Source organism: Chiloscyllium punctatum, chromosome 36, assembly GCF_047496795.1.
Source record: "Chiloscyllium punctatum isolate Juve2018m chromosome 36, sChiPun1.3, whole genome shotgun sequence".
Classification (NCBI taxonomy): Eukaryota; Metazoa; Chordata; class Chondrichthyes; order Orectolobiformes; family Hemiscylliidae; genus Chiloscyllium; species Chiloscyllium punctatum.
The window spans coordinates 2,805,941-2,824,703 of record NC_092774.1 but is presented as its reverse complement, the minus strand read 5'-3'; the positions used below and the strand labels follow the sequence as shown (position 1 = coordinate 2,824,703).

General features: G+C 42.5%; 1 protein-coding gene across 1 annotated transcript in view; it reads right to left on the bottom strand.

Moving 5' to 3' along the window:
- Positions 1-6,954: 6,954 nt before the first annotated feature.
- LOC140461030 (uncharacterized) overlaps positions 6,955-18,763 on the bottom strand; it is a 37,470-nt gene continuing 25,661 nt past the window's right edge. Inside the window, exons 9-14 of the mRNA XM_072555814.1 lie at positions 17,527-17,829; positions 17,124-17,441; positions 11,186-11,488; positions 10,778-11,095; positions 8,729-9,049; positions 6,955-7,674 (exon numbers count right to left, since the gene is read on the bottom strand). Coding sequence (XP_072411915.1) covers positions 7,292-7,674; positions 8,729-9,049; positions 10,778-11,095; positions 11,186-11,488; positions 17,124-17,441; positions 17,527-17,829 — 1,946 coding nt within the window. The 3' untranslated portion in view covers positions 6,955-7,291. The remainder of the gene's footprint in view (positions 7,675-8,728; positions 9,050-10,777; positions 11,096-11,185; positions 11,489-17,123; positions 17,442-17,526; positions 17,830-18,763) is intronic.

The following is an 18,763-nucleotide window of genomic DNA, read 5'->3' as shown; positions in this document are numbered from 1 at the left end:
CAGCCTGAAACACATCTATTGACCATGACTCTCAGTTCCCTGTCACTCAGGCAAACATTGTCTCCGTGTTGTTCCTGACAATTTTATTGCATGACCTATAACTTTACTGATAGATCTGTCATGTGTCACTGTATGAGTTATCTTCTGAAAGAAAAATATAGAAATTGTTGGGAAAGCTCAGAAGGTCTGGCAGCATTTGTGGAGAGAAATCAGAGCTAATGTTTCAGGTTGAGTGTCCCTTCCACAGAAGTGATAGTCGCGAGGAAAATGTTGGTTTATATGGCAAGGATAGAGTGGAGGGAGGGGGTAAGGAGTGTGCAATAAGTGGGTAGAGCGCCCAAAGAGAGAGAAGAACTGTAAGCCAGACAAAGGAGTTGATAACGATCTGGCTCGGAGGGTTTGTTCGTGGTTAACAATGGGTGGTGTGTAATAACAGGCTGTGTGATAAGGACATGGGAGAGTTAAAGCTGGAAAATTATTGAACACAATATTGAGTCCAGAAGGCTGCTGGGTCCCCATGTTCTTCTAACTTGCAGTGAGTTTAGCTGGAGCACTGCAGCAAGCCTGAGACAGAAATGTTGGCAATGTTACAGGGTGGTGTGTTGAAGTGGTTGGGTCTTTTTTGCAAGCAAAACGCCAGTATTCTTCAAAGCAGTCAGCTAGTCTATGCTTCACTCCCCCAAGACAGAGGAGACCACATTGTGATCAGTGAATGCAGTAGACTAGATTGTGTGAACTGCTGGTAAAGTGCTGCTTCAGCTGGAAGGTGTGTTTGAGCCTTTGGATACTGAGGAGGGAGGAAGTAAACCGACAGATATTACAGCTTCTGTGGATGCAGCAGAAGATGCCATGAGGCTGTGAAGGTGTGGTGGGAGTTTAAGAAGAGTAAACCAGGGTATCCCAGAGGGAACAGTCCCTGCAGAAAGCTGACGAGGGAGGGGAGGTGTGTATGTGTCTAAAACTCTCTTCTAAAAGTCTACGTACGTCACATCAACAGCATTACCCTTATCAAATCTTGCTGTTCCCTTTCCAAAACCTTTCGCTTCAGCAAGATAGTTAAACAGGATTTTCCCTATGGGAATCCATGTTGACTGTTCTGGTCAACCCATGTTTTTCCATGTTTATTCCATTTTCCCAAATATCTCTATTTTGAGAAATTAGCCCTTTCATTTAACCAACTTGTCCATGCTGCCCAGTTTTCACATTTCAACAAGTCCCATTTACTTGCTTTTGGTCCACATCCCTCCTTGCCTATCCCTTCCATGTCCTTGTCTAAATGTTTCTTAAATGATGAAATTGTATTCACTTGCACCACTATCCCTGACAGCCCATTCCAAACACTCACCACCCTCCCTGTGAAAAAACTGTCCCTCTGCATCCATCTGTATCCCTCCTCTCTCAGCTTAAACCTTAGCTCTCTAGTTTTAGACTCATGTAACCTGGGGAAATGCTGCTCGCTCTCTACCTTATCTGTGCATCTCATGATTTTCTTGACCACTACAAGGTCAGCCATCAGTCTTCTATGCCCCAGGGAAAATGTGTCCCAGACTATCCAACCTGTCCGTTTATCTCAAACCTTCCAGTCCAGGTAGCATCTGTGTAAATCTTATCTTCACTCTTTCGAGTTCAATAATATCCTTTCAATAGTAAGGTGACCAGAACTGCATGCAGTACTCCAAATGTGGCCTCACCAATGTTTGTACAGCTGCAACAAGATGTCCCAACCCCTACACTCAGTGCTCTGACCAATGAAAGCAAGCATACTGAGAGACTTCTTCACCACCCTATCTGCTTGTGACTCCACCATCAAGGAGTTATGAACCTGTACCCCAGATCTCTTTGTGCTATAATACGGCCCATGATATCTATTTCTTGATTATGTTCCTCCTGTCACACATAGATGAGATTTTCCCAGATTTTCTTCTGTTCCATAATGCCTACCAATACTTGGCCTTGAAGTGGGTGCTACAGACATCCAGATCTTGAGTCTAACTATCTGGACCAGACTAACTATCAGGACTCCATACAATCTAGTCGACTGTATTCGCTACTCACAATGTGGTCTACTCTACACTGGGGAAACAAAGCATAGACTGGGTGACTGCTTTGCAATACACCTGAGTCCTGTTGGTGAATAACACCCTGATACTGGATTCTTTTTCCCTGAGTTCATAGCTTTCCTGGTTCTCATTCTACCCTTAATTCTAGTGCCTGCCATGATAGGATTCAAACCCATATCCTCAGATATGGATTCTGGCTTAATACTCCAACGATAATACCACTGGGACAATACCTTCCCTCCTCATCAGCCATCTTCAACCTTCACTCCCTTCAGAACCAAGACACAGTGGCAGCAGTGTGTCCCATCTACAAGAACCATTGTGGCAACGCACCAAGGCTCCTTTGACAGTTCCTTGTAAACTCACAACCTCTACCAGCTATAGGTAAAAAGGCAGCAGAAGCCTGGCAGCGTCATCACCTGCAATGCAGTGACCAAGGTGCACACCATCCTTATTTGGAGTCAAAGCACCTTTCCTTTACCGTCACTTTGTCCAAAACCTGGAACCGACTTACGAACAGCCCTGATACTCAAAGAATTGCAGTGATTCAAGACGATAATTCATCTGCACCTTCTCCAGAGCAATTAGTTCGGCAAAAAACACCGACCGAGTCAGCATCACACATACCCCATTAACAAATGAATGAAGAATTCACCAAATATCGATTTCTGGGATATAAAACTCCTGTGGTTATAAAGCTGTGGTATTCCCATAGCTTTTCTTAATAGGGGTTTCCCGCCAATATCTTGCCCTGGTTGTGTGAGCTTGTTGACTGCATTGGACACAAACCCTCAGTCTGTGACCTACACTGTAGAATATTTACTCCTTCATCAGTTTGTGGATCTCCGATATCTGGTTCTGGGGACTGTGTCCCTCAATAACTGGGGTATTTGCTCATACACGGGGTTTCAGTTCTCCTCCAACATCAAGTCCTTGGATATATTTGCCCAGTGACTGTAGTCATTCAGTCCAGTACTTATTTCATTTCACCTTTCATTTTTATTGATTTCATTTCACATCAAAACTTTTACATCAATGAAAAGACTTTTTAAAAAGCTGCAGGCCGTAATCTGAATAACTTTTATTTCTACAATATTTTTCACAGGACCCAAGGGATCAGTCCTCCACCATCCATCCCATTCTTCCACTCCATCCTGATTCACCTTCCACTCTCCCCCATTCCATGCTCCCAATCCCCATTCCCTCACCTTATCGTCAACTCTCCTATTTTCTCCCAATTCCCCTTTCAATTCTCCTGAGTCCATTGAAGTTTTATCTCCCTGAATGAGCTGTTGCAGTGCAGTAGCTGAGTATTTTCCATTGAAAGTTGGAAAGCACCATTCTCAGACATGACAATGACATTTCTGGACTATTCACATCTTGAATTCGTCTGAATGTGAGTCTTATCCATCTGTTGGTCACTGCTGAACCTGTAATACAGACAGTAGGGTAAGGTACAATTGTGTGACACAGGCAGTCTGAGCCAAAAATACAGATAGACACAAAAACACAGGTGGACTTTCCTTACTGTGGGACACAGACCCCAAAAGTGAGATAGTCATTCCTTATTCTGGGAGATTGTCCCTAAAGGGACAGGTGGTCTTTCCTTATTCTGGGAGATGGACAAATTAGCCCACAAAAGGTTAGGTCATAAAATAAGTGCCCATCATGTTGGAGATAGTTGTGCTGGGACCACAACTGTTGACAATATATATTCATGACTTGGAGGGAGAAAGCAAATGTAATGTCGCAAAATTTGCAGGTGACACAAAAATGGGGAGAAAGGCAGGTTGCAAGGGGGTTACAAATAGTTTAAAGAAAAGTATTGATCAGTTAGGTAAATGGGCAAATAGAGTATGATCTGACAAAATGTGAAGTTATTGTTTTGGAAGGGACAACAAAAGATCAAGCAAATGGAGAAAAACTGCAGAAAGCTGCAACACTGAGGGACTTGGGGATATTTATGCATGAAACACAGAAAGCTAACACAGTCACTCCTGATGAAAGATCCCAACCTGAAACATCATCTCCCCTGCTCCTCCAATGCTGCCTGACCTGCTGTGCCTTTCCAACTTCACATTTCATTGACTCTGACTTCCAGCATCTGCAGTCCTTACTATCTCCAAACCACCACATAGGGTTCAGCAGGTAATCAGGATGGTAAATGAAATATTGGCCCTTATTTCAGGAGGGGGGGGGGGTTAAAGTGGAAGGGTAGGGGCGTCTTACTGCAACTGTACATGGTGCTGCTGAGGTCGCATCGGGAGTAGTTTGAATGGTTTTACTCTCCTTATTGAAGTAAAGAGATTATTTCATTGGAGGCCGTTCAGAGAAGGTTCACTTGGATGATTCTCTTCTGAGTAAAGTTTAAACAGTTGGGACTCTACTCGCAGGAGTTTAGAAGATTCAGAGGTGATCTTATTGAAACATGTCGCATTCTTCCGGGGCTTGACAGGGTAAATACTAAGAAGATATTTCCCCTTATGGGACAGTCGAGGAGCAGTGGACACAGTCTCAGATTAAAGTAATGCCAATTCAAGACTGAGATGAAGAGTAAATTCTTCTGTCACAGGGTTGTATGTCTTTGGAACTCCTTACTGCAGACAGCTATGGGGCCAGAGTCCGTGTATGTACTTAAGGCTGAGATCGATAGATTCTTGATCAATTGGGGAATTGAGGATTACGAGGAAAGGGCAGGAAAGTCAACGTGAGGGGTGTTGGATCAACTATGATCCTGTTGAACGGCAGAGCAGGTTTGAGGGACCAAATCCCTCGAGTTCACGAATGCTCTTTAGGAAAAGAAACTAGTATCCTGACTGGGTCTGGTATGAAAGTGAGTACAGGCCCACAGCATTGTGGTTGATATTTAAGTGCCCCCTGGGCATTTAGGAATAGTCTAGCCAGCGATGATCGGATCCATGAATTTTTTTTTAAATGTCTGTCATTTCAAGAATTTGATGGATAAATTTGAGGCCATCTGCCCTTATCCGAAGAGATGATGGCTACAGATTAAGTTCTTGGTTGTGATCAGGGCCATAGTTATGCAGGACTCTGTTGTTCAGGTACATAACTGCTGACTTATCTTTCAGATGATGGAATATGCTGTGTAACCCAACAGAACAAGCTGTCCTTATTCTCAGAGATGGGTTCTTTAGGTCAGATCATCTGACCTTATTGTGGGAGATAGACTTAAGTGCTTTGATGTCTGAGCTTATTCTGGAACACAAGACCTATGGGCCTGACCCCCTTCTTTGGGGGGATGAAGACCCACAGACCCAGTGATGAGAAAAACTTCAAAGTATGAAAGGATCAACATTCAACTCTGAGTTTGTTTCTAATGTGTGAGCTCGAATCTCAGAGTCAGGTGAGATATTATGGTGATAAACTGAACATAAACCTTACACATATAGGCAGGATATGTTATTGTTCATTTGGTAGTGAAAGTTCCAATTACCTTAACAACAGTAACAAAGGTGCTGTAGAGAAAACTTAGAATAAAGAGAATGGCAAAGGCAGCAACTGTTAGTGCGTTGTCATCTCCATCCATATCTTCCACTTCTTCCTTCCCTTCTTCTCCTTTCACATCGGGAGGGACTGCTAAAACAGAGAGATATTGTGGCTGTTAAAGTTGACTGTGAACATTTCATTAAGGTCACCAGCATCTCAATAATCTGAGGATAATACAATTAAGGAGGAAACCATGGTAGAGCTGCACTAGGGGCAGGAAACTTTTAGAAAAGCTTTCTCTCATTCTCAATCTGTCTGATTTTGTCTCGACCATTGGCTCTATCTTCCTCCCTCTTTCACTGCCTTCCATCTGGCCTTCGCTGATTCTCTCCCTTCTTTGTTTCATTGTCACTCTCATTGTTTCTCTCTCTCTCTCTTCATCACATTCATTGTTTGTCCCAAAGGAATGCAGAAACAAACAACATGAACATTAAATTGTTTCCAAAATCTTAATCTTTCCAACTCTGTCAGTTCTCGGTTTCTCTGGTGCATTATCTAATCTACAGGCTGTAACACTCAAGTTTCTGCCTCCTTGGCACTAATAACACTCAATGACCAGCAAACAAACAAGTCTCTTGTGCAGCACTCTGAGATTATCCCCACAGTCAGGATGATATCCTTGAAAACTTCAAATACGTCTTTCTTTTTGATTCGAGAGAATGTTTTATTTGACCTAATATTATACGAGACACAAAACTACCTTGTAATATCAATTGTAGAATAGAACATCTGCTCAATGACACAAAGACTTGTCGGTGGTGATGTGAGGGATGAAATGAGTCTGAAAGCCTACAATTCATGAATCACCGTGATGTGGTTTGGTAGTGAGCACTTTTGCTTGTGGGTGACAGGACCGTGGGTTCAAGTTTCATCACTGATCCTTGTGATCCTCAGCTAAGTTGACACTCCAATGTAAGATTGAGAAAGTGTTGCGAGTGGAGAAGAAGGTACCTCCTGATGAGGTTGATGTCTATGATCTCATGGCCATTTCAAAAGAGTTGGGCGATTCTCTTCAGTGTCTCAGCCAGTCATCATTTATCTCTCAGCCAACAGCAAAAAGCAGATGATCTGGTTATTATCAAGCTTTTATTGTAGAAACTTACTGTCTGCAATTTGAAATGGAGAAATCAAGAGACCAAAGGCAAGTACTGCTATGACATGATGATAATCAAAGTGTGGACGAATCACAGCAATTGATCACATCAATTCGTCTAAAATCAACCAAGATGTAAGGCAAGGAAATCACAGTGGAGTGGGAGAGCTTTGTCAAGTAAAGATTCAAAAATACCTTTCACTCTGAACATGCTGCATTCACCACAGCTCATATCCCAAGTTATTGATTTATTTTCTCCCAAACCCATCAACAATGATCACTCTAAACTAACACTGAAACTTTTCATGTCAGGTTTATTGAAATTTGATCAGTACATTGACATACAATTAACATTCTGCGGACTTTCACACATATTTCATACATAATCAGGGGCAGCACACAAAACATTTCAAAAAAACCTGAGGATCTCAGGTATTTGGAGAAAACAATGTTGGCTGATTTAAAGATTTATTTTTACTCTCAAGTTCTGAGCAATGTTGGAATTTGTTCATGTTTGAAGCACATTGCTACCAGAAGAGAGGTTTCAAAGTGCTCACAACAGTTTTCTGGTTGTGTTAACCATCCATTTACAGGGATTATATAAATGGGTGATTGTATAAATCAGCAGATGTTATGAACAGGAGTTATAGCTATCAGTTAGAACAAGTGAGACATTAACCAGGTTGGGTTTACTGTGAGATTTATTAATGCTTCTGAACACATTTGCTGTAACTGACTCGTGTCCCACCACACAGGAATACGTGGTGCCGCTGTTCCACTCCTCTGCAGAGACCATCAAGTGACTGCCTGAATTCCAGCCACCTCTGCTGTCCTCAGTCACTGGCTGATGCATGAACCCTGTCTTCAGATGGGTATCATTGGCCATCCAAACCAGGTCGATCTCTGCGGGAGAGAATCCAGTGACCAGGCAAACCAGGGTCGCAGTGTGAGCAGTCTCCATCTCATCCGGTGAAGGGGGCAGGAGAAAGACTTGAGGGTGAGTCTTAACATCAACTGTAAACAGAGAAAATGGAGGTTAGACTTCATATTTCACTCAGTCTGTATTTACCTGACACGTTTGTCTATTAACACAAAACTAAGCAACTTCTGCATCCCCAGGAATTCCTCTGAGATCAGGAACTAAAAGCATTTCTTTTCCTGTTGATTTTTCGGGGAGGTTGTGCAAGGATGGGATCTTCAATCTTGTTCATTGTCTCACCATGAGTGTGGATCACCTTTTCAGAAAGAGTGTCCAAATCATTAATGGAGCTGTGCTGTTCTTCAAATTAATTAAATTCCTTCAAATCATGAGTGATTTAAATGGATTAAACATGGAGAAACTGTTTCCAGTGACAAGCGAGTCAGAACAGACATTGCAGAGGAATGGCAAATGAACTGGTGGGGTATTAATTGAATTTGATTTGTTCTGTTCTTTATGATAACTTGGAATGCACAGTGTGAAAGAGGGTACAAGCAAATTAAAGAGTAACATTCACCAGGGAATTGGACAGAAAATTGAAAAGTAGACAATGGTAAGGTTGCTGAGATGGGGCTGATGATTCATGGGATCATTTGAAGAGCTATTTCAAAGAGCTGGCAGTGACAAGATAGACCAAATGGCATCTTTTCAAAGTGTACTGTTTCTGAGATAAACCATGGAGAACCACTTCCTGAGGTCAACAGGGAGGTTACAGGCATTATTCTCATGTGGTGCTCTCTGCTCTTTCTCCTTTTCCTCAACGTGGATTCACTCAGATCCAGCCTACACCTCAGACTGACCAATCTCCCTTACAGTCCAGTGTTGGATTGATGGGATGTTAATGTTGAAAATGCTGCTAATCCCTCTCTGTCTATCCTATTGCCATCAATCCATTCCCTAGGAGCTAGTGTGTTTCACACCAAGGCTGCTGTGGTGATTTCAGGTTTCATCTGTTCAGTTTCTTGACGGGGCTCGCACACATCGCTGGGCTTGTAACATAGTCTGACAACCAGAGTTAGGCTACTCAGCATTCTGGAATTAAATCACTTCATTTGCTAAGATTAGATGCACAGTTCCATGAACACGTACCTTGGGCTTTCCTGATTGACCTCTTCTCTGGCGTTGGCAAACTTCTGTCCTCCACCAAACACATACACTCTACCCCACTCTCCCACTCTGCAGCAGGGACTGTAAGTCTACTGAAGATGATCTCTTTATGTCCATTCTTCTTGGGACTCTGGGTCTTCACTCCATCTTGTCTCATGATTCCATCGACTTTCCAGGTTACCCTGACTCCCTCTAAATCAGTGTGAAGTACCTCACAAAGAATGGTTGCTGTTCTGTTCCTCCAGATCTCTTCAAATGGAGGCTTGCTTATGGTGACCGAGATTCTGGAATCCAAACATTCATCTGGGAGGAGAACGACAATTATTATCCTAACTCCCCAGTGGGATGTGTGTGCCACTTGTAAAGATGACAATTCATGCTCACCACCAGACATACAACTAATAACTTCCTCAACTCTTTCAGAGGGCAGTTATGAATCAGTGACATTGTTGTGTACATTTTACCTTTCTTGTCCTTTTAAAATCTCTCTCCTCTCATCTTAAATATACACCACACTCTTGAAATCCCCCATTATTGGGAAAAGATAACTATCATTAACTCTGTCTGTTCCCCTCATTATTTTATAAACTTCTATCAGGTCGCCTCTCAACCTCCGACAGTGGAAAAAGTTCCTGCTGATCCAGTCTTCTTTGTAACTCAAATCTTCCAGACCCAGCAATATCCTGGTAAATCTCTTCTGAACCCTCTCCAGCTGAATAATACCCTTCCTCTAACTGGGCAACCAGAACTGGACAGGTATTTCAGAAGTGGTCTCATGAATGTCCTATCCAACCTCAACATGGCTTCCCAACTCTGAGACTCAAAGGGCTGAGTAATGAAGGCAAGTATGCTAAATATCTTTTTAACCGACCTGTCTCATGTGACGCAAACATCAAAGAATTATGTACCTGGACTCTTCAGTTCTTCTTTTCTACAACATTACCCAAGGCCCTCCCATTCATTGCATCAGCCCTACCATTATTTGTTGTACCAAAGTGTAATAGCTCGTATTTATCCACATTGAACTCCAGCCATTTTTTCAGCCCATTGACCTATTTGATAAAGATCCCTTTGAAACCTTAGCAAACCTTCTTCACTGTCTGATGTACTACTAATTTTACTAACCATTCTTTCCATATTCTCATCTCGATCTTTTATGTAAATGTCAAACAGAAGAGGACTCAGAACCGCTGCCCTTGGGAACACCGATGGTGACAGGCCTCCTACAGGGCTGAAGTAGTAAGAACAGCTAATATCTGTCTCTAAAGAAAGAACTACAAACCAATTCGGTTTTTCTCAAATTCCCACAGCTTCACGGTTAATTTTTCTAATTCTGACATTTTATTTCCAATTTTTAGTTGAATTCAAATTCTGAAACTGCCTGAAATTTGAACCATATTCTCTGGATTACTAACTGTACTTACTGGATTAGTGGTGCTGGAAGAGCACAGCAGTTCAGGCAGCATCCAATGAGCAGCGAAATCGACGTTTCGGGCTGTACTTGTCTACCTTTGAACATTGTCAGGGATTTCTCCTTTCTCAACAAAGGTTTTATTTTCAAACCCCACTCAAAAGACCTGAGCTCATCATCCCGACAGGTCTCCCCAATACCAGTCCTGAGGGAATGTTGTGCTGCCAGACATGCCGTCTTTTACACAAAACATTAAACAGAAGGCCCCTCATCACACATACCAAAGAGATCTCCTGGCTGCAAGTTCAGACAAGAGAAAGGGAGATCTCCTCTGTGGCCACTCTCCCTCCTCTCTGGTTATTATTATATTGCTGTTTGTGGGCCCTTATTGTGCAGAAATTAGTTCATATATTTCTTACATTGGAACAATAACTGCACTGCTAAAAACACATTTGATCAACAGTGAAGTATTTTGGAACATATTGACTTTGTGAAAGGCACGACAAACCCACTATGGCTATGACATGTACATTGTTCATGTTGAAGCTGAATGATCCTAATAGAGTTTACAGCAGTGAGGATAAATGATTTCCATGTTGGAATTACGCCCAACACCCTACCTTCGATGTTCTTCAGTGTGGCACTGATGGTGGAGTTGGAGGGGGGATGAAACACTGTACAGACGACAGCTGAGCCTTTCCTCCACTCCTCTGCACTCACAGTCAGGTAATGCCTGACACAAAATGTCTGTGCCTGTTCTAGAGCAGTCAGTCCAGCGCTGGTGTTGGAGGAGATCAGAGTGCTGTCTTTCTCCCAGGAGACGTATACGAGGTCCGGGTAGAACTCAGTGATCACACACTCAAATGTGACTGTGTTTTTATTCTTGCTCTCTTGCGGTGGTACAAGCAGCAGTCTGACCTTGGGACTTTTTGGCTCAACTGGAACAGATGGGCAAACGAGAAAGCTATTTCATCATTTCTCACGGGATTAACAAGTTCAGGTATTTAAGTTCTGATCTGATTGCCTACCTTTTACTCCACGTATTTGCTTTGACATTGGTGAGGATGAGGGAGCACTTTGGGCAGAGCAGACAAAATCGACCCCACTCTCCCACTCCTCAACACTGGTTTGGAGTTGACTGATGACCGTGGGTAAGCTTCCTTCTTGTATTAGCCGCTGAGTCTTAATCACTTCATGTCTCTTCTTACCGCTCACTTCCCAGGAGATCTGAACCTGGCTTGGATCAGAACAGACCACTGCACACTCCACAGTAGCAGTCTTATTGATCCAAATCTCCACAATAGAAGGATTTCGGAGAAATATAGACATTTCTGGGAATAAGAAAGGAAAAACCTCAGAAGAATGGCTATTGGTTGTTGTCAGTAACCCTCACAATTTTATTTAAGACAGTTTTGCATTGATCATGATCAAGATGAAGTAAGGACAAGACGGAATTTAAGTTTGAATCCTTTTTAACCTGTAAAATCTCCCGCTGATATTGAATGAAGCTACACTGCAGCTCGAACGTTAAAAATAGAAACTTGGAGCAGGAACATGCCATTTGGTTCATTCAGTCTGATCATGCTGATCCTCTATCTCAATGCCATTTCCCTTCTCTCTTCCCATTCCCATTTATACCCTTAACCTTTATTTTCTGGTTAACTCTGTTCAGTGACACGACCTCGCCAGCTTTCTGAGGATTCTGAGAACTCCACAGGTTCACCAGCCTCTGAAGAAAGTTCTTCTCAGTTCAGTCCAAAATGGCCTACCCTGTATGCTGAGACCATGACCCCTTGCTCTCCTACGATTCAGCAGTGGGTGTGAGTAACTTTTCGAACCTACACTCCAAGGTCTCTTTGTTCAGCAACACTCCCTAGGACCTTACCATTAAGTGTATAAGTCCTGCTAAGTTTTGTTTTCCCAAAATGCAGCACTTCACATTTATCTAAATTAAATTCCATCTGCCACTTCTCAGTCCATTAGCCCATCTGGTCAAGATCACGTTGTATTCTGAGGAAACCTTCTTTGCTGTCCACTACACCTCCAATTTTGGTGTCATCTGCAAACCTACTAACCGTACCTCTTATGCTCACATCCAAATGACTTATATAAATGAAGAAAGGTTGTGGACCCAGCACCAATCCTTGTGGCACTCCACTAGTCACAGGCCTCCAGTCTGAAAAGCAACCTTGCACCACCTCCCTCTGTCTTCTACCTTTGAGCCAGTTCTGTATCCAAATGGCTAGTTCTTTCTGTATTCTATGAGATCTAACCTTGCTCACCAGTCTCCCATGAGGAACCTTGTTGGACGCCTTCCTGAAGTCCATATAGATCACATCTACCGTTCTGCCCTCATCAATCCTCTTTGTTAAATCTTCAAAAAACTCAATCAAGTTTGTGAGGCATGAATTCCCACACACAAAATCATGTTGACTATCCCTAATCAGTCCTTGCCTATCCAAAAATATGTACATCATGTCCCCCAGGATTCCATCCAACACCTTGCCCACCAACAAAGTCATGCTCACCGGTCTATAGTTCCCTGGCTTGTCCTTACCACCTTTCTGAAATAGTAGCACCACGTTAACCAACCTCCAATCTTCCAGCACCTCACCTGTGACTATCGATCATATAACACCTGATCAGGTCCTGGGGATTTATCCATTTTATGCATTTCAAGACATCCAGCACTTCCTCCTCTGTAATATTGACATTTTTCAATATGTCACCATCTATTTTCCTACATTCTATGTCTTCTGTGTCCTTTTCTACAATGAACACTGATGCAAAATACTCATTTAGTATCTCCCATATCTCCTGCGACTCCACACAAAGGTTGACTTGCTGATCTTTGAGAGGTCCTATTGTCTCCCTCGTTACCCTTTTGTCCTTAATGTATTCATAAAAACCCCTTGGATTCTCCTTAAACCTCTTTGCCAAAGCTATCTCATGTCCTCTTTTTGCCCTCCTGATTTCCCTCTTTAGTATACTCCAACTGCCTTTCTATTCATCTGAGGATTCACTCGATCTATCCTGTCTATACCTGACATACGTTTCCTTCTTTTTCTCAACCAAACCCTGAATCCAGCATTCCCTACATCTACCAGCTTTGCCTTTTACCCTAACAGGAATATACTGTTTCTGGACTCTTGTGATCTCATTTCTGAAGGCTTCCCATTTTCCAGCCATCCCTTTACCTTCGAACATCTGCCCCAATCAGCTTTTGAAAGTTCTTGCCTAATACCATCAAAATTAGCTTTCCTCCATTTTAGAACTTCAACTTCTTTACCCTTTTCCATCACAGTTTTAAAACTAATAGAATTATCGCCGCTGGCCCCAAAGTGCTCCCCCACTGACACCTCAGTCACCTGCCCTACCTTATTTCCTAAGAGTAGGTCAAGTTTTGCACCTTCTCTCGTTGATACATCTACATACTGAATCAGAAGATTTTCTTGTACACACTTAATAAATTCTTCTCCATCTCAACCCTTAAAACAATGGCAGTTCCAGTCTTTGTTTGGAAAGTTAAAATCCCCTACCATAACCACCCTATTATTCTTACGATAACTGAGATCTCCTTACAAATTTGTTTCTCAATTTACCGCTAACTATGAGGGGTTCCATAATACAATCCCAATATGGTGATCATCCCTTTCTTATATCTCAGTTCAATCCAATTAACTTCCCAGGATGTAGTTGTGGGAATATCCACCCGCAGTACAGCTGTAATGCTATCCCTTATCAAAAAAGCCACTCCCCCTCCTCTCTTGCCTCCCTTTCGGTCCTTTCTATCATGTTTTTATCCTGGAATTTAAGCTGCCAGTCCTGTCCATCCCTGAGCCATGTTTCTGTAATTGCTATGATATCCCAGTCCCATGTTCCTAACCATGCCCGGAGTTCATCTGCCTTCCCTATTCGGCCTCTTCCATTGAAATAAATGCAGTTTAATTTATCAGTCCTACCTTGTTCTCTGCTTTGTCCCTGCCTGCCCTTACTGTTTGACTCGCTTCTGTTCTCAACTGTACCAATCTCAGATTGATCTGTTTTCTCACTATCTCCCTGGGTCCCAACTCCCACCTTACTAGTTTAAATCCGCCCAAGAAGCTCGAGCAAATCACCCTGCCAGTATATTATCCCCCTTCCAATTCAGGTTTAATCCGTCCTTCTTGTACAGGTCACTTCTACCTCAGAAGAGATTACAATGTCCCAAAAATGTGACTCCTTCTCCCATGCACCAGCTCTTCAGCCAAGCATTCATCTGCTCTATCCTCCTATTCCTATCCTCACTTGCTCATAGCACAGAAGTAATCCAGATATTACTACTCTTGAGGACCTCCTTTTTACATTCCTGCCTAACTCTCTATATTCTCTCTTCAGAATTTCATCCATTTCCCTTCCTATGTCGTTGGTTCCAATGTGTACAATGATCTCCTACTGGGCCCTCTCCCCCTTAAGAACATTCTGCATCCTCCCTGAGACATCCTTGATCCTGGCACCAGGGAGGCAACACACCATTCTGATGTTTTGCTACTGGCCACAGAAACATCTGTCTGAGCCTCAGACTAGAGAATCCCCGAACACAATCGATCGCTTGGAACCCGACGTACCCCTCATTGCATTAGAGCCAGTCTCAATACCAGAAACTTGCTGTTTGTGCTACCAGCCCCTGAAAATCCATCACCCCTTACATTTTCCAAAACAGCATACTTATTTGAAATGGGGTTAGCCACAAAAGACCCATGCATTACCTGCCTACCTTTCCTGGAGTTAACCCATCTATGTGACTGTATTTGCAACTTTTCTCCCTTCCTATAACGGCTAACCATCACACCCTCTTGCTCTTGTTAATTCCTCATTGCCTCTAAATGTCTCTCCAACCGATCCATTCGATCTGATACGATTTGCAACCAACAGCATTTATTGCAGATATAATCCTCAGTAACACGTAAACTCTCCGTAAACTCCCACATCCGACAAGAAAAGCACATCACTCTACTAAAGGCCATTTTTGCTTTTTTCTATCTACAGATCCAGAAAATAACTTTGTCTTATTCCTCTACAAAACACTGCTCCAGGCTAACTTAATACTTATGGCTTCTATGTTTAAGTTTAATCAAGAGACATATCTCAATAAAACATATAATCAAGAAAGAACCCACTCTTACTCACAACTGAAGACTTACTGTAAGACCACACTTAAATCTATTCACTTATCTGTTTCTGTGCTGTCACCTCTCCCAAACAGGTTCCTCCAAGATCAGTTGTACATCTCACTGTTTGTTAATTCAAACAGCAAAGACAGTAACTGCGCAGTTTCACTGCTGTCTCACGGAGTGGTGTGGGTTTCTCTCTCTCTCTCTCTCTCTCTCTCCTGCACTGCCTGACCATGTGCTGCCTTTGTCTGTTCCTCTCCCTTTGAAAACTGCTGTTGTTTTGACTTTTCTTCTCTCCAAAGTTCCAAAACAATCCAACAGCATATCAAACAGCCACTGCTGCTCCTGGAATTCGAGGAAATCACCTCTAACACCTGAAACACCTCAAAAAAGGGGCAGCCTGTTACAGCCAGAAATTTTTCCCATCCTCCATCTTGGATGCTGAATCAATGTGAATGTCTCTTTTCCAGGTACTGGGATTACTTCAATTTTAAATGTGGTATCCTTGTTCAAATGTCTCTGTAGTCTCACGTCCTTCTATCTCTGTAACCTTTGCCAGACCTAAAACTCTCTCTTTTTCCAAGTCAGTGATGTAAATTGTAAATAGCTGCAGCCAACTGGTATTTCTCTTATCCCTGCACCTTGCTTTCTGTCCATTCAACAATGCCTTTTGTATACAGAACACACTGCTGACACTGTGTCTTGGTCCAACATTTTTATCCTCTCTTTTTGAAATGAAGCATTTTGCTAAACTTCATTCTATTCAAGGCACTATTTAAATGCAAACTCAAGCTTTCACGCCTTGAGCAGAATAGTCAGACTAGAGGACTTGCCCTGGATGTGGGTCAGGGGTCAATTCAGAACTAAAATGGGGAACCAATATTTTGATGAGTGGTCAACTTCTGGAGCAGGTTCTCATGGGAAATTACAAAAGCAGATCATGGCAACAATGTAAGTAGATGCTGAAAGATTTCTTGCACAAGTCAACATTTTGGAGGCAGTAGGAAAGGAACAAGTAGCAGCTGACTTGAACTTTGGACACTATCATGTGCTGCTACAGTTTCATACCATGACCCATTTCCTGCAGTCACAGAGAGTCTAGTCACGTAAGAGTTAAAGTAAACTTCCCAGTCTATTTTACTGATGTCAACTTTTTCATTTCCAAACTTAATATGAATTCAGATTGTCAAAATGTCTTGGAGAGCATTCATATCAGTTCTCTGGATTATTAGCTGAACATTTCAGCTTTAACTCCTTGGTCGGACGTTCTCATCCAGATTACTAGGTTACATGTGTCCAAAGACCACTCTCAATCTGTACAACACATCGGTATCAATACTAAGGCAATGCTGCACTGCTGGATGTGGCAATGCTATGTCTGCCCAATCAAGTGGAACAAGAAGATCCCACAACCACTAACTTGAAGACAAGAACTGGGAGATCTCATCCATATCTTAGATAATACAACACTCTTCAAACAAAAGCAATAAAGCTCTCTTTCCTGATTGTCTGAACATTGCTGGGTGCAAAGTAATTGACTGTACCATGCATGAGAAGAGTCATTATACTTCCAAAGTACCAGGATTGGCTGTATTGTCAAGTGCTTTGGAGTTCTGAACTTGTGGAAGGAGTTACACAAAGAGCAATTGTGTTTTTCTTTCTTCAGTTGGCCTGATCTTAAGATTAGTTTCCCATTCACATAACTACAATAATGTACATCATTACTGTAAGCATTAAACATGACTGGCCCAATTACAGGTTATAGTAATGAAGAGACAAGTGTGTCAATGTTGGAGTCAGGTCCAGCACCTACCTTGAACATTCTTCACCTCCTTCCTGCTGTTAAAGTTGGAGGGTGGATGACTCACTGCACAGGTGAAGACTGAGCCTTTCCACCACTCCTCTGTGCTCACACTCAGGTAGTGCCTGACACTGAATGTCTCTGTCTGCTCCAGAGCAGTGAGGCCAGCACGGGTGTTGGAGGAGATCAGGCTGCCATCCTTCTCCCAGGAGACCTGTATGCTGTCTGGGTAAAATCCAGTGATCACACACTCCAGTGTAACTCTGCTGTGATTCTTGATCTCTTGGGCTGAAGGAGGCAGCAGTCTGACTTTGGGACTTTTTGGTGGAGCTGGAACCAACAGACAAAAGAAGGTATTAAACTCTTTCCTTTGAGGTTGACCAGGTCATCGTATTTTTTTTAGTCTCTTACTGACCTTTTAAGCTCCTTGTTCGTTTTGACACAGTGGAGGAGGAGGGAGCACTTTGGGCAGAGCAGACAAAATCGACCCCACTCTCCCACTCCTCAACACTGGTTTGGAGTTGACTGATGACCGTGGGTAAGATTCCTTCTTGTATTAGCCGCTGAGTCTTAATCACTTCATGTCTCTTCTTACCGCTCACTTCCCAGGAGATCTGAACCTGGCTTGGATCAGAACAGACCACTGCACACTCCACAGTAGCGGTCTTATTGATCCAAATCTCCACAATAGAAGGATTTCGGAGAAATATAGACATTTCTGGGAATAAGAAAGGAAAAACCTCAGAAGAATGGCTATTGGTTGTTGTCAGTAACCCTCACAATTTTACTTAAGACAGTTTTGCATTGATCATGATCAATATGAAGTAAGGACAAGACGGAATTTAATTTTGAATCCTTTTTAACCTGTAAAATCTCCAGCTGATATTGAATGAATCTGTACTGAAGCTGAAATATAAGAAATAGAAACTTGGAGCAGAATCAGGCCATTTTGGTCATTCAGTCTGATCATGCTGATCCTCTATCTCAATGTCATTCCCCTTCTCTTCTAATACCCATTGACACCTTTAGCCCCCAGAATATCTATTTCCTTGTTAACTGTATTCAGTGACAATGACCTCTCCAATCTTTGGGGCAGAGAATTTGACCTCCCTCTGAAGAAAGTTCTTCTGATCTCAGTCCAAAATGGCCGACCCTGTATCCTGAGACCATGACCCTTTGGTCTCCTTCAGAACAGTTCATCCCAGACTGGAAACATTAATTCTGTTTCTCTCTCTGCGGTTGCTGCCTGAACTACAGAGTTGCTCCAGAATTCTCTGTCCAGCTTGTCTGAATTGTACATTTTGCAATGAGATCATTCTTCGTGGGAGTAAATCAACATTAAAAATTCCCAGGACAGTTGAAACATTATCTTGCATTTCTTTGATTTTACATCTTGATCAAGAAAACATTGTGCAGGCAAAAAGAACACGGCAGAAATCATTGTAATCTGTTCTCTGTAAGTATGGTCAGTGCATTCACAGTGGGGACTGCAATTGAGCTGTGGGTGTGAGTGACTTTTTGATGTGACGATGTTAATACAAGGCATCTGTGATTTATGAAGGGCAGTAAGAGAGACAGATATGAACTCATTAGATAAAGGAACAATTGAATCAAGGATTGTTTGAAGGGCTTATGCCCAAAACGTCGATGCT